At 42.4% G+C, this 26,082-nt stretch overlaps 2 protein-coding genes across 5 annotated transcripts in view; one reads left to right on the top strand and one right to left on the bottom strand.

Moving 5' to 3' along the window:
• The first annotated feature begins 447 nt into the window (after nt 1-447).
• erg28 (ergosterol biosynthesis 28 homolog) lies at nt 448-2,360 on the top strand. Its single transcript, XM_046308815.1, has 5 exons — nt 448-609; nt 829-983; nt 1,231-1,321; nt 1,432-1,550; nt 1,762-2,360. The coding sequence occupies exons 2-5, from the start codon at nt 851-853 to the stop codon at nt 1,848-1,850; spliced, it is 432 nt and encodes a 143-aa protein (XP_046164771.1). The 5' UTR covers nt 448-609; nt 829-850; the 3' UTR covers nt 1,851-2,360.
• Nucleotides 2,361-3,857: 1,497 nt separating this feature from the next.
• Nucleotides 3,858-26,082, bottom strand: part of flvcr2a (FLVCR heme transporter 2a) — a 31,168-nt gene continuing 8,943 nt past the window's right edge. Inside the window, exons 2-10 of one of the 4 annotated variants that reach the window (XM_046308245.1) lie at nt 24,181-24,322; nt 15,002-15,142; nt 14,080-14,147; nt 13,855-13,958; nt 12,128-12,238; nt 11,553-11,658; nt 11,312-11,423; nt 10,856-10,914; nt 3,858-5,175 (exon numbers count right to left, since the gene is read on the bottom strand). In XM_046308245.1, the coding sequence (XP_046164201.1) occupies nt 5,110-5,175; nt 10,856-10,914; nt 11,312-11,423; nt 11,553-11,658; nt 12,128-12,238; nt 13,855-13,958; nt 14,080-14,147; nt 15,002-15,142; nt 24,181-24,322 (909 nt within the window). In that variant the 3' untranslated portion in view covers nt 3,858-5,109. Of the gene's footprint in view, nt 5,176-9,727; nt 9,841-10,849; nt 10,915-11,311; nt 11,424-11,552; nt 11,659-12,127; nt 12,239-13,854; nt 13,959-14,079; nt 14,148-15,001; nt 15,143-24,180; nt 24,323-26,082 lie in introns of those variants that run through there. The other 3 variants (XM_046308243.1, XM_046308242.1, XM_046308241.1) reach the window with 3 other exon arrangements.

The raw sequence follows: 26,082 nt of genomic DNA on the forward strand, positions 1-26,082 counted from the left end.
TCTATCATTCCAAATATGCATCGTAAAATAAGAATTCCAATGTTTTTTATTGAGGGATAAAAACGGACTTGGGCATTCCAATGCCTGCAATGTACTACTGAATCGGGGCATTTGGTCAGAACATGTCACACAGGGAATGCTTTGGAATATTCAAGACGAATTACATTGTCTAGCATAGTATTAAAACAAAAAAGCTAAAGTAATATAATAGATTTTTGGTGTTTTAATTGTTATAGTATGAATGTAAATCGTCGCCACTTCGTCACTCTCCTGTGGCCAGGAGCACCAGGAGAGCTAAATCAATCGCGCCCACAGTTGCAACTGTGGTTTGTGTTGTAATGATTGGTGGAATGCGCGAAATAAGGCGGAACCTAAAAAGCACGTTACCAGTCGAACGACCCATTGTGATGAATGGGACGATGATGAAGCCATCTTCTGAGCTCTATAATTGGCCAAATTGAATGTCCATATCAGCTAATTATTGAGCGACAGTACAGTTCACACGGTATTCTCAATCTCCAAACATTAGCAATGTTTTTACAGACATGTTGACATTATATGTCTATTGATTTCGACTCGCTGATCACTGTCGTATCACTGTCGTAGAAGGTAAGTTAGACATACATAATTGTGTTTGTATCGCGCCTGCATTGATGGTTGCTGTTGTAGCTAACGTTAGCTATAGTACCCACGACCATGGTGGTTCTTGCAACCTGACAGAGCATTCACCCGAGCTGTAAACAAGCAGAATGAAGCTGTTATTTTCTTGTTCATTTTTGCAAAGTGCTATGCTGTCTGCCCCTTACTCTCAGCCAATGTGTCTGGCAGGTGCATCCCACAGAAGGCAAGGATGAGTCGTTTTCTGAATGTTCTGCGGAGTTGGTTGGTCATGGTGTCTGTCATTGCCATGGGAAACACCGTCCAGAGTTTCAGAGATCACAGCTTCCTCTCTGAGAAACTCTACACGGGGACACCAGAGTTTGGTGAGTAGTTTCTACACGGGATTGCAACACTATCTAAAGCAGGCCATGACTGATCTTACCGTGCAAGGGTGGGTGTGGGAGCAGGATTTTGTTCCAACCTGTAGGATGTTATTATACCTGTGTATAAGACTGGGTTACACATTGATTTGTCTACATCACAGGAGCTTTACAACAGCAGTATGCTCAGTCTCCTCCAAGGTGCAAGGAATTCATAGAACTTCATGTAGGTTCTGCTTCCTTTTTACAGTAAATGGCCTCCAAGCAAGAACATTTGGAATCTGGACATTGTTGTCGTCAATTATCCGCTGCGCGTGCGCCATAGACATTCAGAACAAAACGTAAGATTTCCTGTATCCTTGCAATGTTGTCTGTTAATGCAACAGTGAGTGCATAAACTGTCATTTGTGTTCTGTGGGAGTTCTTAAATAGTTGTTGTCACTTCATGTAGGCTCTATCACATCACGTTGTGGACATTTGTACTGGCTCTGGGACACTTCCTGTCTGAAGCCTTCATCTACAAAACGGCACCTCTGACCATTGGCGTTATGGCACCTCTCATTGTGGCGAGTAAGTACTGCAGCTCTATAATTCCATCTGATCAAATAGTGAGCTTGTTTTGTTAAAACCAGTAACAACAGTGTTAACAAATCATCAAACTACCAGGTACAAAAGGTGCATCGCTCAACTAAATGTTTTGTCTGATGGAACTTGCTCAGATCTTGTGCTGCTGGTGTCTCTTGTTGCGGAGTAAACCCATTGCATCCTCTCACCTCTCCAGGTTTCTCTATCGTGGGAATGCTGATTGGGTTCCAGTGTGTTCCAGAGCATCAGGAAGAGGTGGGTGCACGGCAGAAGAAGCGGAACTGATTCCAAGCAGCAGAAAACTGTTTTAGCCCAACTCTAGAGAAAGCTGTGGGATAGTCTACTGCTTCTTGCCTTGAAGAATGAGTGGTATATTTACTATACTGTATGTACACAAACACAAGAGTCCAATATGTGTGAAATTTTTAAGACTGGATATGCAATAAGTGGGATTTATTTTGCAGGTGACTCGTTCCTGTGCTACTTGATATGTGCTACAATATAGTATGGTTTTTATGGCTACAGCTGTTTCACTCTTACACTGAAAATTTAACAGCAATTGTCTATCAATGTTTCATGATGTACAATAATAATGCATAAATGTAGAGATGATTTATGTATTAATTATGGTTTGATTGTGTGATAGGGCTTGGGACTGTGGATTTTGACATCTGTCATTCACAGTACTTTAATGGAGGATCTCAACATTGGGCCTATTTCTGTATGTTACTGGATTGTGTCTGTGGTGTAACATGTTCATGAATAAAATAACAGAGCATTTATCTCAATCTAGTTCACCAGATTACCAGGTGCAATTGTTCACAGTATCTGAGAATTTGTCCAAACAATGTCTACAAACCATTTTACAAAACTATGATTGTTCTTCATTACAGAGTATGACAAGCCGTACTAGTCAAAAGTTTGGACACTTACTCATCCCAGGGTTTTTCTTTATTTTTACTATTTTCTGCATTTTACAATAATAGTGAATACATCAAAATTATGAAAGAAATCATGTAGTAACAAAAGTGTTCAATATATTTTAGATTCCCACCATTTGCCTTGACAGCTTTGCACACTCTTGGTATGCTCTTAAACAACTTCACCTGGAATGCTTTTCCAACAGTCTTAAAGGAGTTCCCACATGCTGAGCACTTGTTGGCTGCTTTTCCTTCATTCTGTAGTCCAACTTATCCCAAACCATCTCAATTGGATTGAGGTCAGGTGATTGTGGAAGCTAGGTCATCTGATGCAGCACTCCATCACTCTCCTTCTTTGTCAAATAGCCCTTACGCAGCCTGGAGGTGTGTTGGGTCATTGACAAATGATAGTCCCACTAAGTGCAAACCAGATGGGATAGCGTATCACTGTAGAATGCTGTGGTAGCCATGCTGGTTAAGTGTGCCTTGAATTCAAAATAAATCAGACCGTGTCACCAGCAAAGCACCATCACGCCACCACCTCCATGCACAACCTCACATGTGGAGATCATCCATTCACCTACTCTGCATCTCACAAAGACACGTCGGTTGGAATGAAAAATCTAAATTTTGGACTCATCAGACCAAAGGACAGATTCCACAGATTATAATGTCCATTGCTCGTGTTTCTTGGCCCAAGCAAATCTCTTCTTATTATTGGTGTCCTTTAGTAGTGATTTCTTTGCAGCAATTCAACCATGAAGGCCTGATTCACACAGTCTCCTCTGAACAGTTGATGTTGAGACGTGTCTGTTACTTGAACTCTGATGCATTTATTTCGGCTGCAATTTCTGAGGCTGGTAACTCCAATGAACTTATACTCTGCAGCAGAGGTAACTCTGGGTCTTCCTTTCCTGTGGCGGTCCTCGTGAGAACCAATTTCGTCATAAAGCTTGATGGTTTTTGTGACTGCACTTGAAGAAACTTTCAAAGTTCTTGAAATGTTCTGCATTGACTGACATTCATGTCTTAAAGTAATCATGGACTGTAATTTCTCTTTGCTTATTTGAGCTGTTCTTGCCATAATATGGACTTGTTCTTTTACCAAATAGGGCTATCTTCTGTATACCCCCCTACCTTTTCACAACACAACTGATTGGCTCAAATGCATTAAGAATGGAAGGAATTCCACAAATTCACTTTTAAGTAGGCACACCTGTTAATTGAAATGCATTCCAGGTGACTACCTCATGAAGCTGGTTGAGATAATGCCAAGAGTGTGCAAAGCTGTCAAGGTTAAGGATGGCTACTTTGAAGAATCTCAAATATGAAATATATTTTGATTTGTTTAACACCTTTTTTGGTTACTACATGATTCCATATGTGTTATTTCATAGCTTTGGTGTCTTCACAATTATTCTACAATGTAGAAAATAGTCAAACTAAATAAAACCCTTGAATGAGTAGGTGTGTCCAAACATTTGACTGGTACTGTGTATACAATTATTATACTTAACAATATACTGTATCATTTGAGTGAAAAACACTTCTTATAAGATTACACAATCATTAAAAAAGAAAAATCACTGGACAACTTCTAACCACAACACATCAAGTCAAATAAGCAGATGAAAAAGGTTTCTCAGTAACAAAACTACAGGTCAAAATAATAATATACTTTAGAAAATACAACACTGGCCAACTTCCAAAAAGTCCATTGGATTGTCTCTCGCCACACTAATGATTTTTTGCTCACATTCTGTTATCACTGTGTTCCTTTAAAGGCTATTAAACAAGTCAATGCAGATAAATATGAAATAGAATAGTCCTAAAGTTCTAAGAATGTGGTTAAAGAGGTTGAGTCCTTATGACACATACAAAGATGCACAGTATCAAACATATTCACCATTATCAGCAGTATTTGTTACTTTTATTTCTTATTTTATACTTATCTATTTTTTACTTAACATGTATTTTTCTTAAAACTGCATTGTTGGTTAAGGTCTTGTAAGTAAGCATTTCACTGTAAGGTCTACCTGGTCTACCTGTTGTATTCGGCGCATGTGACAAATACAATTTGATTTACTCACAATTATCTCCTTGTAATCCTATATGGCAGATAGCAATCTCAAAATCCTGTTAAGCCACTAGGTGAGTTGGCTTGATTGGATCGGCTTGGCCCTCTGAACAGACTGCCATTCAACTGAAACCACTGAATCTGTAGTCTAATTTTAACTAACGTTAACAAATTCCAAAAATAGAACAGTTACATTAATACTTTCTGTTCCAGTATGGTATTGGTCAAATAACAGGAAACAAATAAGCACAGTTTGAATATTGCTCATATCAAAATGCACAGACATCAACATTTATAATATTTAGATTGGAGACATTTAAAGCTAGAGAAACCAAAATGAAAATATTAACAATTCATAGTGTACTCTCAAAAAGTGACAGTTAAATATGAATTATCAGCACAAAAAAATGGAAATACTCTTGGTTGTGCATGATAATCAAACCAGTTATCTTCTGACGAGTAATTTGCTGTAGAGGGAGAACCTGTGTGATTCCAAGTGTATGATGGGATTTCTTTCTTTTCACACCCGTTCAACTGGATTTCCTCCTTATACTTTGATGTCCTTCAGTGTAGCTGGCTGTGAGAGGCCTTCCTGTGGGTGACCTGCTTGTTTCTGTCAAATCAAAACATTACTATTAGAAATCAGATTTTCCTAATGATATAATATTATATTATGTATTGTTACTACATGTTAAAACTTTAAATTGTGTTATTTCAATTGAGGTGGAGCTCATAAACAACAGAACATCTTCTTATTGGGTCTCATTATACCATAACATTGTTGAATACTCCTTTCTGATTGGCTTGAAGGACATTCTAGAGTGTGCATTATTTCCCTATAAACTGGGTGGTCGAACCCTGAATGCTGATTGTCTGAAAGCCTTGGTATATGAGACCGTATACCACGGGTATGACAAAACATTTATTTTTACTGTTCTAATTACTTTGTAACCAGTTTATAATAGCATTAAGGTACCTTTGGGATTTAGGCTAAGGGCTGTATTCAGGTACTCCGTGCTGCGTCGAGCATAAGAACAACCCTTAGCCATGGTATATTGGCCATATACCACACCCCCTCGGGCCTTGTTGTTTAAATAACGCACTGTATGTTTGCATGGTAGAATTCAATGGCTATAGTTAATTTTTACATGTTTTTTAAAACAAAAGTTGAATTGAAAACAGTATTGGTATTGTTCAGTGGTGTAAAGAACTTAAGTAAAAAAATACTTATAATACTATAAGTCGTTTTTATGGGTATCAGTACTTTACTTTACTATTTATATTTTTGACCACTTTTATTTCACTACATTCCTAAAGAAAATGATGTACTTTTTACTCCATACATTTTCCTTAACACCCAAAAGTACTTCTTGCATTTTGAATGCTTGGCAGGACAGGAAAATGGTCCAATTCATACACTTATCAAGAGAACACGTGGCCAGCCCTACTGCCTCTGATCTGGTGGACTCACTAAACACAAATGCATAATTTGTAAATGATTTCTGAGTGTTGGAGTGTGCCCTTGACTATCTGTAAATTTTATAAACAAGAAAATGGTGCCATCTGCTTTGCTTAATATAAGGAATTTGAATTGATTTATACTTTTACTTTTGATTCTTAAGAATATTTTAGCAATTACATTTACTTTTGATACTTAAATATGTTTATAACCAAATACTTTTAGACTTTTACTCAAGCAGTATTTTACTGGGTGACTTTCACTTTTACTTCAGTAACATAAATACATAAACATGCTAGCAAGTCTCTTTGTTTGGTTACCATGGCAACTACTGTAGCTATCTTGTAGATTTGCAAGCTACTTCAGTGGATGTCGAACACGTTTCTACTTGCAAATGAACACATTGTTAGTGGCAAATGTGTTAAATTATAGCATGGTATAATCAACTCAGGGCTCTATGCATTATCTGAAAAACAATACATATTCGTAAATAAATAAATAAGACACAAACTGGCATTTGCGTTTGTTTCCCAAACGTTTTATCGTCCCGTAACCCCTTAAACATTCAACCTCCAGCTTGCGTACCCTCTCTAGCACCAGGGTCAGCGCACTCTCAAATGTTTGTTTTTTTGCCATCATTGTAAGCCTGCCACACACACACACACACTAAACAATATATTTATTAAAAATGAGTGTGAGTTTGTGTCAAACCAGGCTTGTGGGAAGTGACAAAGAACTCTTATAGGACCAGGGCACAAATAATAATAATCAATACTAAATTATATATTTATTAAACATAAGGATGAGTGTGAGTTTTTGTCACAACCAGGCTTGTGGGAAGTGACAAAGAGCTCTCATAGGACCAGGGCACAAATAATAATATAATAATAATCAATAATTTTGCTCTTTATTTAGCCATTTTACATATAAAACCTTATTTGCTCATCAAACATTGTGAATAACTCACCACAGCTTAATGAGACGGGTGTGCTTGAAAGGATGCACATACCTCTGCAATGTTGGGTTGTATTGGAGAGAGTCTCAGTCTTAAATTATTTTCCACACACAGTCTGTGCCTGTATTTAGTTCTCATGCTAGTGAGGGCCGAGAATCCACTCTCACATAGGTAAGTGTTTGCAAAGGGCATCAGTGTCTTAACAGCCTGGTTTGCCAAGCACGGCCCTATCCAGAAATCTGAAAAACTTCAAATATTCACAGAATTGCTTTTTGCTATTTCAATGAAGCTCTCTTGTTCAGATATCGGTAAGTGGACTGGAGGCAGGGCTTGAAGGGATAACAAATCCAGTTATTTGTGTCGTCCGTTTCGGGAAAGTACCTGCGTAATTGCACACCCAGTTCACTCAGGTGCTTCGCTATATCACATTTGACATTGTCCGTAAGCTTGAGTTCATTTGCACACAAACAAATCATACAATAATGGAAAGACCTGTGTGTTCTCCTTGTTAATGCAGACAGAAAAGAGCTCCATCTTCTTAATCATAGCCTGAATTTTGTCCCGCACATTGAATATAGTTGCAGTGAGTCCCAGTAATCCTATATTCAGATCATTCGGATCATCACCCAGATAGGCCAGTCCTGTGAAAAACTCATCATCATGCAAACGGTCAGACAAGGGGAAATTATGGTCACAAAAGAAAACTTCAAGCTCGTCTCTCAATTTTAAAAAAGTGTCAATACTTTCCCCCTTGATAACCAGCCCACTTTTGCATGTTGTAAAAGCGTTACATGGTCGCTGCCCATATCCTCGCATAATGCAGAAAATACACGAGAGTTCAGGGGCCTTGCTTTTACAAAGTTAACCATTTTCATTGTCGTGTCCAAAACGTCTTTCAAGCTGTCAGGCATTCCCTTGGCAGCAAGAGCCTCTCAGTGGATGCTGCAGTGTACATAAGTGGCATCGGGAGCAACAGCTTGCACGTGCGTTACCACTCCACTATGTCTCCCTGTCATGGCTTTTGCGCCATCAGTACAAATGCCAACACATTTTGACCACCAAAGTCCATTTGATGTCACAAAGCTGTCCAGTACTTTAAAAATATCCTCTCCTCTTGTCCTGATTTCCAGTGGTTTGCAGAAGATGTTGTCTTCCTTAATTGACCCCCCATAAACGTAACGGACATATACCAGGAGCTGGGCCAGGCCCTCCACGTCTGTTGACTCATCCAGCTGTAATGCATAGAATTCACTGGCTTGTATGCGAAACAGTAATTGTTTCAATGCATCTCCTGCCATGTCACTGATGCGTCGTGAAACAGGGTTGTTTGATGAAGACATTGTCTGTATAGTTTTTTTGCCATTTGCCACAGCATTGTCCCAGCCATATCCACGGCAGCAGGAAGAATTAAGTCCTCCACAATAGTTTGGGGCTTGCCTGTCCTAGCCACTCGGTAACTCACCATATAAGACACTTCTAGCCCCTTCTTATTAATGGTATCTGTTGCTTTTATACATGTCTTACTTCTAGAAAGTCATCTTTATTCTCATTCAAAAAATTCCAGTGGCTTATTTTTCTAATTGTCATGTTTAATTTCTAAATGTCTGCACAAGAGTGAAAGTTTCCCGCAAGAGAGTAACAATTAATGTGATTATAATTTAATTATTAGACTATGCTACCTGTATTTGACATTGTGTTGTTATTTCACTGAACACTAGGTTTGATTACATTTTTGGAGGTGAAATGAGGCTACTCAGGCGAGAAAAAAACCTCACCCAAATGTATAGCCTCTTTGGAAAATATAAATGTACTGTGTGAAAATGTGAAGAAAAATTGTTATTAATATTTTTTTTTTATGTGATTCACATTTTATTTGGCGTTCCCCCGACGGCATTGCCCATTTAGGAATACCTGTACTAGAATATATGAGTATTGCTGTCATCAAAACAATATATGTTTCATGCAAGAAGTACATCAATCCACAATTTACAGGTAATGTATACAATTTAAAGGTAATGATCATCTTTCTCTGGAAGACAGAAACAGCTGATTGATCTGCTAACCGTTTTTGTAAGGTACCAAAACTCTGGGGTTTATTAGCTTCACTTAAAAAACTGAACTGGAAGTGAAAAGGTCTGTGCTATGCAATAAACAGAAGTGATTATTTTTCCAATGAGCTCATATAGTAGGGCTTTGCTTTGAGAAGGATGATCAACCGAAGCACAAATAGTTCAAAGCACTAATATTACACTCAAGCAGCAAGCTCTATCCTTCAACAAAAGATGTTGCATAAACACTTTATTTCCACCAAGGTTTTACAGTACTTTAGTGCCTCACTCACTGCTTAGCTGACAGAAAATGAGTCTTACTGTTTCTTGTAATTAAAGTGCAGTACCCTGTCCAGATATTAACTCCGAAACCTGCTTGGACCCTAATGCTTTACCAATCCCTATAATCTGTTTCGACTAATCCCACAAGGCATCTCAATCCTCATTGTTGCTATTTTCACTTAGCAGAAATAGCAAGTGCCATGTCTTTGTTTAAGACCTTTTCACCGTATTAAGGTGGGTTATAGACTACAGTATTTTGAAAAGATTATGAGTAAATTAAGTGTATGATGTGTTTATCTTCCAATGGGAATTCTCAACACATCACCAATACCAGTGCTCTTTATGATTGCATTTTGTACAGTACTGTACAGCTGCAGCATTTTTCTTGTGTGATATAACCTCAAAGACTTGATGCCCCTACCTTGGCTGGTGTGTGTTTGGGTTTTAGTGAGGTTAGTGTCAGAACTGCTGCTCCTGAGGGCTGCTGGGTGTTGTGGCCCCGTAGTCCTGTACCCGAGATGGGGAGCCTGCAGCCTGGAACAACAGCTAGGAAATCACGCACAAGAGGGGCCAAGGGCTCCTCCACCACTGCCATCATTCCCATCACCATAATCCCTCTGCCCTTACCAGGCCCTCCCATAACACTGGCCTCTAATTCCAGCACTCCACCTGCCTCTAGAGAGAGCCTCCTCTTAATGAGGACTGGGGTTGGAAATGATTTGACATAAAACTGGATTAATGGGATTATTGTAGTTTTGCATAAATAAAGTGAGTAAAGCTCCCAACCTGCATTGAGATAAAAGAAGTGATAGCGGTATCCTCATAATAGAAAGAATATAAGCACTGAGCAGAATGGATTTGTTAGGGATTGTTAATAACATCTCATCATCCCTGACCACTGGTGAGTTGAGCCTGAAGTTTATTATGAATCTATTATATGATTAAAGCTCATTTTGTTGGAGAAAATTCAATTTTATATTGAGTGAGCAAGTCATTTTTATCAAATGTATTTTGCTGCCAAATGAGTGCAATTGCCTACTGTAAACTACAGTATGACGAAACAGTATGAGTCAGTGTCATATTATTGTAGTTTTATACTACAGATAAACGAGAATGACAATTCACCCTGATATTGTGTGATAGCTTTCTATAGTTCTGCAAACTGTAGTCATAATAATCTGTGACAAAAGTCATCTTTGTGAAACAGGTGCTTGTGTCGAACGAAACAGAAACTTCTCAAGCACAAATTCTGTATCAAAAACCGGCAAGGCATACAATCAAATACAGCGAGTTGGAGAACTGACAGCGGGTGCAGAGTTATGCTTTCAGAAACACCTGGGTCGTTTTCAGAAAGCAGAAGAAAAGCATGGTGGTGTGTAACGCCTGCCTGTGACCCCTGTGTCCACTCCACAGCAAGCAAGAGGAACCCAGCCCCAGAGAAGCAGCCAGCCAGAATAGTCCATTGAATGGAGCATCAGCCAGGGGCAGTATCCGACACATCCCCTTTAACTGGACACCAAATAGCAGAAACAGACACACTTACACTCACCACCTGATTCTCAGCCAGATGGTTGGCCTTTTGCCGTCGGAGGTCAGACTTGATGAATGCTGTAAGATTTAGGGAGAGGAAAAGCCCTTCTCAGAAACATATATTCAGGAATACATGGGTCATACATAGCATACATATTTAGGAATACACAGGACATGTATAGACTTTGAAACAATATGGGAAATGTCCTACTGTATATAGAAAATGTGTTAATTTTCATCATGATCATTATAAGTCACTAGAGGGCATTATTACTCCATGATGAATGTTAGACACAGCTGTTATGCAATGTCTGCTTGACTGACACAATGAGCCAAGGAGTCATGCACTACTAGAGCCCCATATAATGTGGATTACATAACATGTCACTGTGCTTAACTATAACAACTGCAGGCAAAAGAGTCCAATGTTCAATCAACTGTAAAGCTACTCTGGGGGGGGGGGGGCAAACTCTACCTGTCATAATGGTCCCTATGAGGAGGAAGACACATAAAAAGATGTTCCCAGCGAATGTGCCAAAGTGGTCTATGATCTTCCCTTGACCGATGGTGAATATGATCCCAAATATCTGGAAGATGGAGGGCAAATGAGGGGAGTCAGCATGAGAGTTGATCATCTCTAAACACATTCATGCATACAGTAGACCTCATGCATATGACAAACCTTTCGATGCTGTCATTAGTATGGTCCCTGTTACCTGAGCTGAACAGTTGAGCAGGCCTGAGGAGGTGCCCTCACCCTCTGGAAAGGTCAGCTCCACAGCAAACTCAAAGCCAAGTGGCAGGTACCCAGTCATGAAGAACCTAAAGAAATAGGAGGTTTATCAGTGTTGTTGAGAGAAAATCAACTCCACAATCAAATTCTCTCTGTGGTCATTACCTAGCATACCCTTTAAACCTTCAGCTCTTGGTCATCTCCTTTATTCATCAATTAACAAATGACAAAATACTTATTCAACTCCAAGGTAAAATAATGAATGTTGCACAGAATCATTAAAATGAGCTTGTCTGCCACAACACTTTGCATTAAATTGTATTTTAACACAACTAATCAGTGTCTCAAGATGTTGTCTGTCTCTTCTCACAGAGTGGCTGTTTAAAGAACAAGGAGGCAGTTTGAAAAATAGCATACAGTGTTCCTGGAGTGTGACCAGAAAAGAAGGCCTAGTCTTATCCTCTCTTACGACTGACATGTTAGAGGTGGGAATAGCTGAGAAATGCAAATCATTCACAAACATCATTGTGTTTGGTCACAGTGTTTGTTCACTCTTACCCTAGAGCCCCTGATGTCACAAACACCACCCATAGGTGGCCTAAGTTCAGCGTGAAGGCATAGACCACCATTCCCACGAAGGACATGAGATACACAGCCAGGGTAGTCTGTCTGGGGAGAGAGGTAAACATTATTTGTTTGTTTTATCCTGCTTTTGCCTGTATGAAATCTACTGTATGTCTATATAAACAAAAATGTTCAAACTTCATTTGGTGCCTTGCTCAATATTGTATAACCCATATAGGATTTGAATGAATCTGCAATGTTTTTTTTATCTCATCTGGATATTGCTTTTACATAACATGGCCACAAAGCACTTAAGAAAAGTCCCTGTCCTGAAACTTCCCACAGGCAGGCCAGAGGCAACACTGCCTGTGAGACCTACACATAGCACCAGCAACAAGTTCAAGTTCTCAATTGGCATGCAGAACTGTTGGATGAGGTTGGCTGTCAACACCTCCCATCCCATTCTTTATGAGAGAAAAAACACGATTCCTAAGACCCCCCTTAAGCATAACTCTGGCATGTTCTGGTCTACATCAACATGCTTACTATGGTGAAGATCTTCCTGTACAACCACAAGTGAAACATTGCTCCACTCAGCTGTTGTTGTTAATACAACTTAGTCCTGTGACTATCTCACATGGATGTATGTCAACAACAGAAATATGGGTTGACTACTTTGGCGGAATATATTAAAATGGCATGTGAAGAATTGTTCTGTTTTAGACTGCTGGGTGAAGGGAGACGCATCAGATTCCACACTCAGATCCTCCAGAACCTCAGCGGTTCCCACTTCCAACACAAATACTTCATCCACCTCGAAGCCTGCCTTTGAATAGGAGATTTAAAAGACTCTCGTGCAGAAAGTGCTTCGTTTAGTGTGGCTAATGAGAGAGGCTGTTGTGTGCAAGAGCCCAGCCCATCCAATATCATATTGGGTTTACTGTTTTTATAACCCAGATCTCAAGAAAGTATCGCAACATTACTGATTGTTACCTTTTCAAGCTATGGTATTTTTGACAAAGAATAAGTTATTGGGATACAATGTATAAGACTCTTAGTGAATACAGTGAATCTGGCTACTGCTTGAGCATGAGAGCAGAATTAACTAGACTATACACAATAGTTTCCACAAATCACCTTTTAATCAGTAATTAACAGGGCAAAAGTTATCAGAGATGACTCATCAGCAGTTGCTAAATCTTTTCTAACATGGACCAATTACAACAATACAAACAAATAGAATTTTGGTGACTGACATGACTTACCACATCCACATCCTGACAAGATTAACCACATCCTTGTTTCCCTCATGTTCAATACATACTAACCATTAGATGGAGTCTGATGGTGGCAGAAAACGAAGATAATGTTATCTAAATTAAGAGTGTTCGATTGACTGACTTGATTACGGTGCTTGACCAAAAAGCTTCAGAGGATCATGACATTTCCTGGGAATCTTCTTGTGTCAGATTAAAGATTAGAGTCAGCAGCCACACTATTATAATCTTATGAAATGTATCTAAGGTGGGGACTGGGGACCTTGTGTATGTTACTTTATTTAGTTACTTAGTTCTAAGAAAGAGCCACTGAGTTATCAAAGTCACAAAAAAGAGTTGTATCTAGGAGCATAATTCTGATGTAATAATGTGTGTTTTATTTCAGTGAAGTCTTTCTTGGGTACTCTCAAATGTTCAGTCCTAGGAGGGATCAGAATGTCTTACTTGTAGGTTTTGGTCTTGTCCAACCAGATCCCACATATGAGGGACCCCACCATCCCGGCAATGACAATGGTGAGGCCAATTCTCCCAGCATTCACCTCTTCACCCTTCGGGGAAATAAATATTTTACTTATTTTGGGAGGGAACAACTCAATATCTTCCTTTGAATAAGTGTGGCTATAACTGCAGGACATGGCCAGTTGTGTTAAGATTTGGGGTGAGACTTACTGGATAATGCTCAATAATCATCCGGTTCAGCAGTGTGGAAACAGCATAGAAACAACCGACATTCAGCCCTGCAGAAAACATAAAGAAACGTCTATGTTTTGTTTCTGCACTCTGAGTATTTTACAGGATCTGTAGTCTGCAAAGGAGCAGGTGTTTATTTAGTTTGACCGAGGAGGCCTGCAGGGAGAGCAGGGGATCCACATGGGACACTGTGTTTGGGTCTGGCCCTGTCCTAAAGGAAGCCTAGCTGACACACACATGGAACCCATACCTGGACCTTAGCCAGTCTACTACTACACTAGTGCAAGGAGACTATTTGACTTTGGCATATATCTATTTGACGTTGGCAATAGATTGTGGAGTGTCACTCCATGTTTATTTGGTTTGAACAGCTTTAGCTTTAGCTTTGCTCCTATGGCTTTTTTCTTATTTCTGAACATCCTAAGTTGCTACATCAAAGGGTAAACAATGTCAAAATCAACAAAAACACAATAGTCTACCTGTCAAAAGTTTTAGAATACCTACCCATTCAAGGGATTTTCTTTATTTGTACTATTTTCTACATTGTAGAATATTAGTGCAGACATCAAAATTATGAAGTAACACATATGGAATCATGTAGTAACCAAAAAAGTGTTAAACAAATCAAAATATATTTCATTTTTTGAGATTCTTCAAATAGCCACCCTTTGACTTGATGACAGCTTTACACACGCTTGGCATTCTCTCAACCATCTTCCCCTGCAATGCTTTTCCAACGGTCTTGAAGGAGTTCCCACATATGCTGTTCCCACATAACGACCCTCTATTGATCTGACCGGCCATAGGTATCCTGGCTCCTTGTGTTTTCTCAAATAATAGTCCAAACATGATGGTAGACATGGGTGTGGTTTGAGAGTGATTGAGGGTGAGTAGGACCCACCATAGCTGATAACAAGGAGCATGAAGGGTAAGTTACGCAGCAGTCTCAGGATAGAGGCCAAGTAGGAGTACTCTTCTGGAGGGGTGCTCCTGGCCTGGACCTGAGCCAGGGTGGGAGGGATTTCCGGCTTCTCTTGGAACACTGTTGGACACAGATAGAGAACAGAGAAGGATAATGTAAATATGCTGATATACTGTAGTGTCAAGGTTTGTATGCAATTCCTCTGACACTGGACCATTCGGCAGGGTAGCCTAGTGGTTAGAGCGTTGGACTAGTAACTGGAAGGTTGCAAGTTCAAACCCCTGAGCTGTCAAGGTACAAATCTGTCGTTCTGCCCCTGAACAGACAGTTAACCCACTGTTCCTAGGCCGTCATTGAAAATAATAATTTGTTCTTAACTGACTTGCCTAGTAAAATAAAGGTAAAATTTAAATATATATATATTTTTAATTCCTACATGATCTAGAAACACCCAAAATATATTGGAAAAGAGTATGATGTAGAATCTAAGTTACACAGCTGTGCTCCTGCCTGTCAGAGCCCTTTAAAAGAGAATGTTTGAAATGGATCCAACCACAAGCCAATCCTCCCCCTTGTCTGTTCCCCTAAGAAAAACAAGCAGCAGTCACCCAAATAAGCTGGTGATAGCAACAGAATAGTGCACGCTTGGCCAATGGCCATCCCATGTGGCTAAAATCCTACCATCTGTGCACATGTCAATCAACACAGACACATAAGCACAGTAGGAGTTAAGACAGTCACAGGCAGTCAAAGAGCTCTGGGGGACTGTGGGACAGGAAGGTCCAAAGTTACAGCCAGGGTGGTACAGCCAGGGTGGTACATGGCAACAAACAAGGCCTATCTCTGAGAGCCAGAGAGAGACAGAGAGAGAGAGAGAGACAGAGAGAGAGAGAGAGAGAGAGAGAGAGAGAGAGAGAGAGAGAGAGAGAGAGAGAGAGAGAGAGAGAGAGAGAGAGAGAGAGAGAGAGAGAGAGAATAAGAAGAGAGAGAGAGAACGAAGGAGAGATGATGCATGTCTGGGACTTTGCCTGAGGACTGGACAGATAAGATAAGGAGACACAAAGCGTTGGAAAGATGAGATGCACCCGTAACTGTTTGCTTCCTCCACGCCCCTGGTGCTTTCCAGAATGTGTCAGTCAGTCAACAATAGCCACGCTGGCCAGCTCCAACGTTCAGTCTGAGAGGGAGGGGAGGAGAGCTCAGCTCACTGGGGCAGGAGTTCATAAAGGTGTCAGATATCTTCAGGGTTGGGGAGTAACTGATTACAAAAAAAGCTGTAACTGTAATCAGATTACACATACTTTGGAAAAATTAGATGATTACTTCTTAGAGTACTTTTAAATGTAAAAATACACTATGACACCTTTATGTTTTCTCAATGACATTCAATGTATCATTGGGGGGGAAAAATAACACAAGTTTAAGTTTGTTCCACCTGAGCGAGTCTGACCACAAGTCAGAGACCACTATGATGACACACCAAATGCATTTGATTGATTCTTTTGGTCTTCTTCTAATGCCTCTTAAGGGGAAAGTAATCCTGTCACACCCTGGTCTTAGTATTTTGTGTTTTCTTTATTATTTTGGTCAGGCCAGGGTGTGACGTGGGTTATTTATGTGGTGTGTTTTGTCTTGGGGTTTTTGTAGGTTATGGGATTGTGGAGTAGTATAGTTGTCTAGGTAAGACTATGGTTGCCTAGAGTGGTTCTCAATCAGAGGCAGGTGTTTATTGTTGTCTCTGATTGGGAACCATATTTAGGCAGCCATATTCTTTGAGTGTTTTGTGGGTGATTGTTCCTGTCTCTGTGTTTGTTTGTACCAGATAAGGCTGTTTAGGTTTTGACGTTTTTGTATTGTATCGCCATTATCTTTATTAAAGATGTATGAAGATAACCACGCTGCATTTTGTTCCGATCCCTGCTACACCTCTTCAGACGAAGAGGAGGAAATTATCCGTAACAAATCCAAAATAATTGAAAGTAATCCGATTACATAACTGAGTTTGGCTAATTACCTTAATGATTACAATTTTGGACAGGTGATAGCAACAAAATAGTGGAAGCTTGGCCAATGGCCATGCCATGCATTCTCTTGTTCTCTCTCTGTAAGTAACTGTAATTGATTACATTTAGAAAGTAACATTCCAAATCCTGGATATCTTACAGCACCAAGCTAACAGAGGTCTTCAACAGGCATCAGATATCTTACAGCACCAAGCTAACAGAGGGCTTCAATAAGCGTAAGCTATCTTACAAGCACCAAGCTAGCAGAAGGCTTCAATAGGCATCAGATATCTTACCCAAGCTAACAGAGGGCTTCAAAAGACATCACATATCTTACAGCACCAAGCTAACAGAGGGCTTCAAAAGACATCAGATATCTTACAGCACCAAGCTAACAGAGGGCTTCAATAGACATCAGGTATCTTACAGCACCAAGCTAACAGAGAGCTTCTGTCATGTTTTGTCTTAGATTGTCTTGTCATTTTGCTTTTCCCTCTGTTCATTTCCCCCCTGCTGGTCTTTTTAGGTTCGTTCCCCTTTTTCTCTCTCCCTTCCTCTCTCTCTTCTCTCTATCGTTCCGTTCCTGCTCCCAGCTGTTCCTATTCCCCTAATCTATCATTTAGTCTTCCCACACCTGTTCCCGATCCTTTTCCCTGATTAGAGTCCCTATTTCTCTCCTTGTTTTCCGTTCCTGCCCTGTCGGATCCTTGTCTATTGTTCACCGTGCTGTGTCTATGTATCGCCCTGTCGTGTCGTGTTTCCCTCAGATGCTGCGTGGTGAGCAGGTGTCTGAGTCTGCTACGTTCAAGTGCCTTCCCGAGGCAACCTGCAGTTCTTGATCAAGTCTCCAGTCTGTTCTCGTCATTACGAGTAGTATTATGCCTTTTGATTGTAAAGTTACTTTACTGGATTAAAAGCTCTGTTTTCGCCAAGTCGCTTTTGGGTCCTCATTCACCTGCATAACAGAAGGATCCGACCAAGGAATGGACCCAGCGACTACAGATGCTCGTAACACTGCCGTCGAGATCCAAGGAGCCATGCTCGGCAGACACGAGCAGGAATTGTCTGCTGCTCGCCATGCCGTGGAGAACCTGGCCGCTCAGGTTTCCGACCTCTCTGGACAGTTCCAGAGTCTTCGTCTCGTGCCACCTGTTACTTCCTGGCCTGCCGAGCCTCCGGAACCTAGGGTTAATAACCCACCTTGCTACTCCGGGCAGCCCACGGAGTGCCGCTCCTTTCTCACCCAGTGTGATATTGTGTTCTCTCTCCAACCCAACACATACTCTAGCGAGAGAGCTCGGGTTGCTTACGTCATTTCACTCCTTATTGGCCGGGCTCGAGAGTGGGGCACAGCTATCTGGGAGGCAAGGGCTGATTGTTCTAACAATTACCAGAACTTTAAAGAGGAGATGATTCGGGTTTTGACCGTTCAGTTTTTGGTAGGGAGGCTTCTAGGGCCCTGGCTTCCCTATGCCAAGGTGATCGATCCATAACGGATTACTCTATAGAGTTTCGCACTCTTGCTGCCTCTAGTGACTGGAACGAGCCGGCGCTGCTCGCTCGTTTTCTGGAGGGACTCCACGCAGTGGTCAAAGATGAGATTCTCTCTCGGGAGGTTCCTTCCAGTGTGGACTCTTTGATTGCTCTCGCCATCCGCATAGAACGACGGGTAGATCTTCGTCACCAAGCTCGTGGAAGAGAGCTCGCGTCAACGGTGTTTCCCTGCTCCGCATCGCAACCATCTCCCTCCTCTGGCTCAGAGACTGAGCCCATGCAGCTGGGAGGTATTCGCATCTCAACCAAGGAGAGGGAACGGAGGATCACCAACCGCCTGTGCCTCTATTGCGGATTTGATGGACATTTTGTCAATTCATGTCCAGTAAAAGGCCAGAGCTCATCAGTAAGCGGAGGGCTACTGGTGAGCGCTACTACTCAGGTCTCTTCATCTAGATCCTGTACTACTATGTCGGTCCATCTACGCTGGACCGGTTCGGGTGCTACATGCAGTGCCTTGATTGACTCTGGGGCTGAGGGTTGTTTCATGGACGAAGCATGGGCTCGGAAACATGACATTCCTTTCAGACAGTTAGACAAGCCTACGCCCATGTTTGCCTTAGATGGTAGTCATCTTCCCAGTATCAGATTTGAGACCCTACCTTTAACTCTCACAGTATCTGGTAACCACAGTGAGACTATTTCTTTTTTGATTTTTCGTTCACCTTTTACACCTGTTGTTTTGGGTCATCCCTGGCTAGTATGTCATAATCCTTCTATTAATTGGTCTAGTAATTCTATCCTATCCTGGAACGTTTCTTGTCATGTGAAGTGTTTAATGTCTGCCATCCCTCCCATTTCTTCTGTCCCCACTTCTCAGGAGGAACCTGGCGATTTGACAGGAGTGCCGGAGGAATATCATGATCTGCGCACGGTCTTCAGTCGGTCCCGAGCCAACTCCCTTCCTCCTCACCGGTCGTATGATTGTAGTGTTGATCTCCTTCCGGGGACCACTCCTCCTCGGGGTAGACTATACTCTCTGTCGGCTCCCGAACGTAAGGCTCTCGAGGATTATTTATCTGTGTCTCTTGACGCCGGTACCATAGTGCCTTCTTCCTCTCCGGCCGGGGCGGGGTTCTTTTTTGTTAAGAAGAAGGACGGTACTCTGCGCCCCTGCGTGGATTATCGAGGGCTGAATGACATAACGGTTAAGAATCGTTATCCGCTTCCCCTTATGTCATCAGCCTTTGAGATTCTGCAGGGAGCCAGGTGCTTTACTAATTTGGACCTTCGTAACGCTTACCATCTCGTGCGCATCAGAGAGGGGGACGAGTGGAAAACGGTGTTTAACACTCCGTTAGGGCATTTTGAGTACCGGGTTCTGCCGTTTGGTCTCGCCAATGCGCCAGCTGTTTTTCAGGCATTAGTTAATGATGTTCTGAGAGACATGCTGAACATCTTTGTTTTTGTCTATCTTGACGATATCCTGATTTTTTCACCGTCACTCGAGATTCATGTTCAGCACGTTCGACGTGTTCTACAGCGCCTTTTAGAGAATTGTCTCTACGTGAAGGCTGAGAAGTGCTCTTTTCATGTCTCCTCCGTTACTTTTCTCGGTTCCGTTATTTCCGCTGAAGGCATTCAGATGGATTCCGCTAAGGTCCAAGCTGTCAGTGATTGGCCCGTTCCAAGGTCACGTGTCGAGTTGCAGCGCTTTTTAGGTTTCGCTAATTTCTATCGGCGTTTCATTCGTAATTTCGGTCAAGTTGCTGCCCCTCTCACAGCTCTTACTTCTGTCAAGACGTGTTTTAAGTGGTCCGGTTCCGCCCAGGGAGCTTTTGATCTTCTAAAAGAACGTTTTACGTCCGCTCCTATCCTCGTTACTCCTGACGTCACTAGACAATTCATTGTCGAGGTTGACGCTTCAGAGGTAGGCGTGGGAGCCATTCTATCCCAGCGCTTCCAGTCTGACGATAAGGTTCATCCTTGCGCTTATTTTTCTCATCGCCTGTCGCCATCTGAGCGCAACTATGATGTGGGTAACCGCGAACTGCTCGCCATCCGCTTAGCCCTAGGCGAATGGCGACAGTGGTTGGAGGGGGCGACCGTTCCTTTTGTCGTTTGGACAGACCATAAGAACCTTGAGTACATCCGTTCTGCCAAACGACTTAATGCCCGTCAAGCTCGTTGGGCGTTGTTTTTCGCTCGTTTCGAGTTTGTGATTTCTTACCGTCCGGGTAGCAAAAACACCAAGCCTGATGCCTTATCCCGTCTGTTTAGTTCTTCTGTGGCTTCTACTGATCCCGAGGGGATTCTTCCTTATGGGCGTGTTGTCGGGTTGACAGTCTGGGGAATTGAAAGACAGGTTAAGCAAGCACTCACGCACACTGCGTCGCCGCGCGCTTGTCCTAGTAACCTCCTTTTCGTTCCTGTTTCCACTCGTCTGGCTGTTCTTCAGTGGGCTCACTCTGCCAAGTTAGCTGGTCATCCCGGTGTTCGAGGCACTCTTGCGTCTATTCGCCAGCGCTTTTGGTGGCCGACTCAGGAGCGTGACACGCGCCGTTTCGTGGCTGCTTGTTCGGACTGCGCGCAGACTAAGTCGGGTAACTCTCCTCCTGCCGGTCGTCTCAGACCGCTCCCCATTCCTTCTCGACCATGGTCTCACATCGCCCTAGACTTCATTACCGGTCTGCCTTTGTCTGCGGGGAAGACTGTGATTCTTACGGTTGTCGATAGGTTCTCTAAGGCGGCACATTTCATTCCCCTCGCTAAACTTCCTTCCGCTAAGGAGACGGCACAAATCATCATCGAGAATGTGTTCAGAATTCATGGCCTCCCGTTAGACGCCGTTTCAGACAGAGGCCCGCAATTCACGTCACAGTTTTGGAGGGAGTTCTGTCGTTTGATTGGTGCGTCCGTCAGTCTCTCTTCCGGGTTTCATCCCCAGTCTAACGGTCAAGCAGAGAGGGCCAATCAGACGATTGGTCGCATACTACGCAGCCTTTCTTTCAGAAACCCTGCGTCTTGGGCAGAACAGCTCCCCTGGGCAGAATACGCTCACAACTCGCTTCCTTCGTCTGCTACCGGGTTATCTCCGTTTCAGAGTAGTCTGGGTTACCAGCCTCCTCTGTTCTCATCCCAGCTTGCCGAGTCCAGCGTTCCCTCCGCTCAAGCGTTTGTCCAACGTTGTGAGCGCACCTGGAGGAGGGTGAGGTCTGCACTTTGCCGTTACAGGGCACAGACTGTGAGAGCCGCCAATAAACGCAGGATTAAGAGTCCAAGGTATTGTTGCGGCCAGAGAGTGTGGCTTTCCACTCGCAACCTTCCTCTTACGACAGCTTCTCGTAAGTTGACTCCGCGGTTCATTGGTCCGTTCCGTGTCTCCCAGGTCGTCAATCCTGTCGCTGTGCGACTGCTTCTTCCGCGACATCTTCGTCGCGTCCATCCTGTCTTCCATGTCTCCTGTGTCAAGCCCTTTCTTCGCACCCCGTTCGTCTTCCCTCCCCCTCCCGTCCTTGTCGAGAGCGCACCTATTTACAAGGTACGTAGGATCATGGACATGCGTTCTCGGGGACGGGGTCACCAATACTTAGTGGATTGGGAGGGTTACGGTCCTGAGGAGAGGAGTTGGGTTCCGTCTCGGGACGTGCTGGACCGTTCACTTATTGATGATTTCCTCCGTTGCCGCCAGGATTCCTCCTCGAGTGCGCCAGGAGGCGCTCGGTGAGTGGGGGGTACTGTCATGTTTTGTCTTAGATTGTCTTGTCATTTTGCTTTTCCCTCTGTTCATTTTCCCCCTGCTGGTCTTTTTAGGTTCGTTCCCCTTTTTCTCTCTCCCTTCCTCTCTCTCTTCTCTCTATCGTTCCGTTCCTGCTCCCAGCTGTTCCTATTCCCCTAATCTATCATTTAGTCTTCCCACACCTGTTCCCGATCCTTTTCCCTGATTAGAGTCCCTATTTCTCTCCTTGTTTTCCGTTCCTGCCCTGTCGGATCCTTGTCTATTGTTCACCGTGCTGTGTCTATGTATCGCCCTGTCGTGTCGTGTTTCCCTCAGATGCTGCGTGGTGAGCAGGTGTCTGAGTCTGCTACGTTCAAGTGCCTTCCCGAGGCAACCTGCAGTTCTTGATCAAGTCTCCAGTCTGTTCTCGTCATTACGAGTAGTATTATGCCTTTTGATTGTAAAGTTACTTTACTGGATTAAAAGCTCTGTTTTCGCCAAGTCGCTTTTGGGTCCTCATTCACCTGCATAACAGCTTCAATAGACATCAGGTATCTTACAGCACCAAGCTAACAGAGGGCTTCAATAGACATCAGATATCTTACAGCACCAAGCTAACAGAGAGCTTCAATAGACATCTTACAGCATTCAGCTCACAGTCATAACCACAGATGAGTGACATACAGTACAGCACCACATCAGCACACTTGCAACCTACATTGCCTGTTTGTTTAAACACACCTTTATAAAGGCACAATTGATAATAACTGACATCAAACATTGGTTGATCTCAGGGCCTTTGAGAAACAGGTTCCTATTTGTTTAAAGACTTACAGACAGTGTGTATCAGTTTCATTCTCAGAATATATATATTGTTTAATACAGATTCACAAGGGATATATAGTAGCAGTTTGAGATGGGATCAACCACTCAGCAGCAAACCTCATCTGACTGAGAAATCCAATAACTATAGCCCAAAGATAGGATATAAATCAAATATGCATCCTATCCCCTAAGTGCAACAATGTTGCTGGCCAGGCCTTTATCTGCCCACTGCCTCCCGCCATAACTCCAGTTCGTCTTCTAAGGCCAGGTTCCATGTCTAAACTTGCCCAATGTGACTCCTTCAACAAAACACGGAAGGCCCCAAAACAGAAGTGGGATGACCTGGTCTGTGTGTTGAAAGAAAAATACTTTCAAAGGCAGTTCAACGAGGTCGTCAAACCACAGTCAATTACAGGGATTGCAGCCATGTGGTATCCACAGCAAGTGAATGAAGAGACATTGACTGGTCTGTTCAGAGCACATCTCAATATGCACTAATCCCTGAGAATGCTGAACTATCCACCAACACTGCCAGGAGAACATGACTGCCAGGTGAACATGACTGCCAGGTGAACATGACTGCCAGGTGAACATGACTGCCAGGAGGACATGACTGCCAGGAGAACATGACTGCCAGGAGAACATGACTGCCAGGAGAACATGACTGCCAGGAACAAGGAGACATCCAGGACTACAGAACTGCAGACCCAATGATGAGCCCCGGAGATGCAATGCTGCAATGTAATCATATTCAAACTTCCACAGCAGAGCTCTCAGTGTCCCCGTTTAAAAATGGTCTTACACTGATACAAGTCGAAAACAAGGTCACAAGGTTATGGGCCATGGCTCCGTTTGTCGTCTACCAAGAGTTTATTATGAGTTGTTGGTACATAGACAATGCCAGGGGAAAGGAAATACTGACATTAAAATGTCATGTATTCAACACCTCATACTGGCAATATAATGAATTCAACACCTAAGGCTCATAATGATTGGAAGAGTTATATGTTATAATGGGAATGAGTTTAGGAAGGAGTAACTACTGACCAGCTCTGTGTGTTAGCCATAGGCCATTCTGTGGCCATGTATCAGAATGGCCATTTTCCCTCAGGACTTACTGAAGACTACGAGGATGAAGATCACGGTGGCCACTCCAGCAGTGATGTAGAACATGATGCTGATGTGGTATGCCAGATCGTCCATATCATCAACATTTGGCACGAGGATGGGCGGCACCAGAAAGCCAATGGCAATGCCCATCTGTAAGTGAGGGAGACAAAAATACACGATCAGTCAATGACTCCTGCCATCACACCTCCACACACATACAAAGCAATGATATTGAGGGGAAACATATAAACAAACTATAACGTTAAGTAAAGCATGAAATGTTTAAAATGTCCTATATGGCTATACTGCTTGATAGTTGTTAGAGTGACAGTAAATAAATCAGCTATGGCAGAAACGTATGATTGATTATGTGTTGACATGAGTGCATGTAAAGTACAGAAAAGAGAGTGTGGCATGTCGTAAAGTTAATGTCAGGGCCATATTTTAATGGCAGGGCCATATTTCTTGGTAGTCCAGAAATGAGGATAAAGTGTCTTTGCGTCTTTCACAACCCACTGGCAACAATTGTAGTGGTTTTTGGACATTGAGGGTTGCTAAACCTTCCCAATTTGAATACAACATGTGCCCATGTCCTCATCTTCCTAGAGCCTCAACATTTCAGAAAGGACATCAGACAGGCTCCCATGACTCTAGGGGAAAGGTGAAAGTGAGACACGGTCAAGAGATGACAGAGGCATGCTCCTCGAAGGAGGACCATCACCTTCCCAGCATGCTGCAATACTGGTGTTGACGTTGTTTACCACTACATCACTATAACTTAGATGAACTTACCTGAGGGATAGCTTAGTAACAGACTCACAGGAGCATTTTAAAGATCAGCATTCCTACAACAGAATAACTGAAGTGTGATCTTTGTTCAGTCTCCATCATTTGGTTCAAGAATATACATTTCATAGATTTCATACTTTCTAAAAGAAACGGTTGGTACCCGTCCATCTTAATGCAGTACAATAGACCTTTTAACATGTTCCTAAAATCAACCTTTTCAAAACAACTTCTGAAATACCATTCAATTTCCACGCTATGTTTAAGCAAGAAGGCCCGAAGGGGTGATGTATATGGCCAATATACCACGGCTAATGGCTGTTCTTATGCACGACGCAGTGCAGAGTGCCTGGACACAGCCTTTAGCCGTGGTATATTGGAAATATATCACAAACCCCCAACGGGCCTTGTTGCTATTATAAACTGGTTACCAACATAATTAGAGCAGTAAAAATAAATGTTTTGTCATACGGGCTGTTCTTAGGCATGACACAACAGAACAGAAAGACTGAACAACTCTGCTCATGTCTCTAGCAACCCTGGATTTGTGTCGGTACTACATCTTGTGGAAGGATGAAATAGTATGAATAAAGAACACATGTGCCAATATATCCTCCAAACACTGGCTGCTCCGGCAATATTACTTAAATAGAAGTCCTGATTCTATCAGCTTCTACATGAAACGTTAGTTTGAATGAAAATAATGTCAAACTTTAAAGCAGTAGGAGGGGTATCGGAGCCAGAGGTTAAAATAACTATGCGAAAAATAGGTCATTGTTAATATTAAGAACAAAACAAAATGGTCTTTGATCTACATAAAAGCAAAGGAACTGAAGGTGGGATTGAGTCAAAGAACAATAAACATGCTTAACAATGAACGGTATGAAGTATTTACAGGAAGCTCTGACTGCGTGAGACTCTATTGAAAGAAAAATGAACTGTTTGGCTTCAGAGGTTGGAGGGCATTTGTGTGGTACTCCATAGTATGTGTCAGACCATTAAACTTCCCATGAATGATGACAGGGGCTTCAGGCTGGTCAACACTATCCATATCCAAGGCTTTCCCCAAGGGTTACATAGAGTACCCAGAGCCAAAAGGTATTCTGGGTCACCTACAGATACTT

The sequence above is a fragment of the Oncorhynchus gorbuscha genome, linkage group LG17, assembly GCF_021184085.1.
Source record: "Oncorhynchus gorbuscha isolate QuinsamMale2020 ecotype Even-year linkage group LG17, OgorEven_v1.0, whole genome shotgun sequence".
NCBI classification, from domain to species: Eukaryota; Metazoa; Chordata; class Actinopteri; order Salmoniformes; family Salmonidae; genus Oncorhynchus; species Oncorhynchus gorbuscha.

Excerpts from the sequence above, each read along its gene's own strand:
- erg28 (XM_046308815.1), top strand. The coding sequence starts at position 851 with ATGAGTCGTTTTCTGAATGTTCTGCGGAGTTGGTTGGTCATGGTGTCT. Across the intron at positions 984-1,230 it reads CACGGGGACACCAGAGTTTG|TAAATGGCCTCCAAGCAAGA; the intron begins GTGAGTAGTTTC and ends TCCTTTTTACAG. Across the intron at positions 1,322-1,431 it reads ATAGACATTCAGAACAAAAC|GCTCTATCACATCACGTTGT; the intron begins GTAAGATTTCCT and ends CACTTCATGTAG.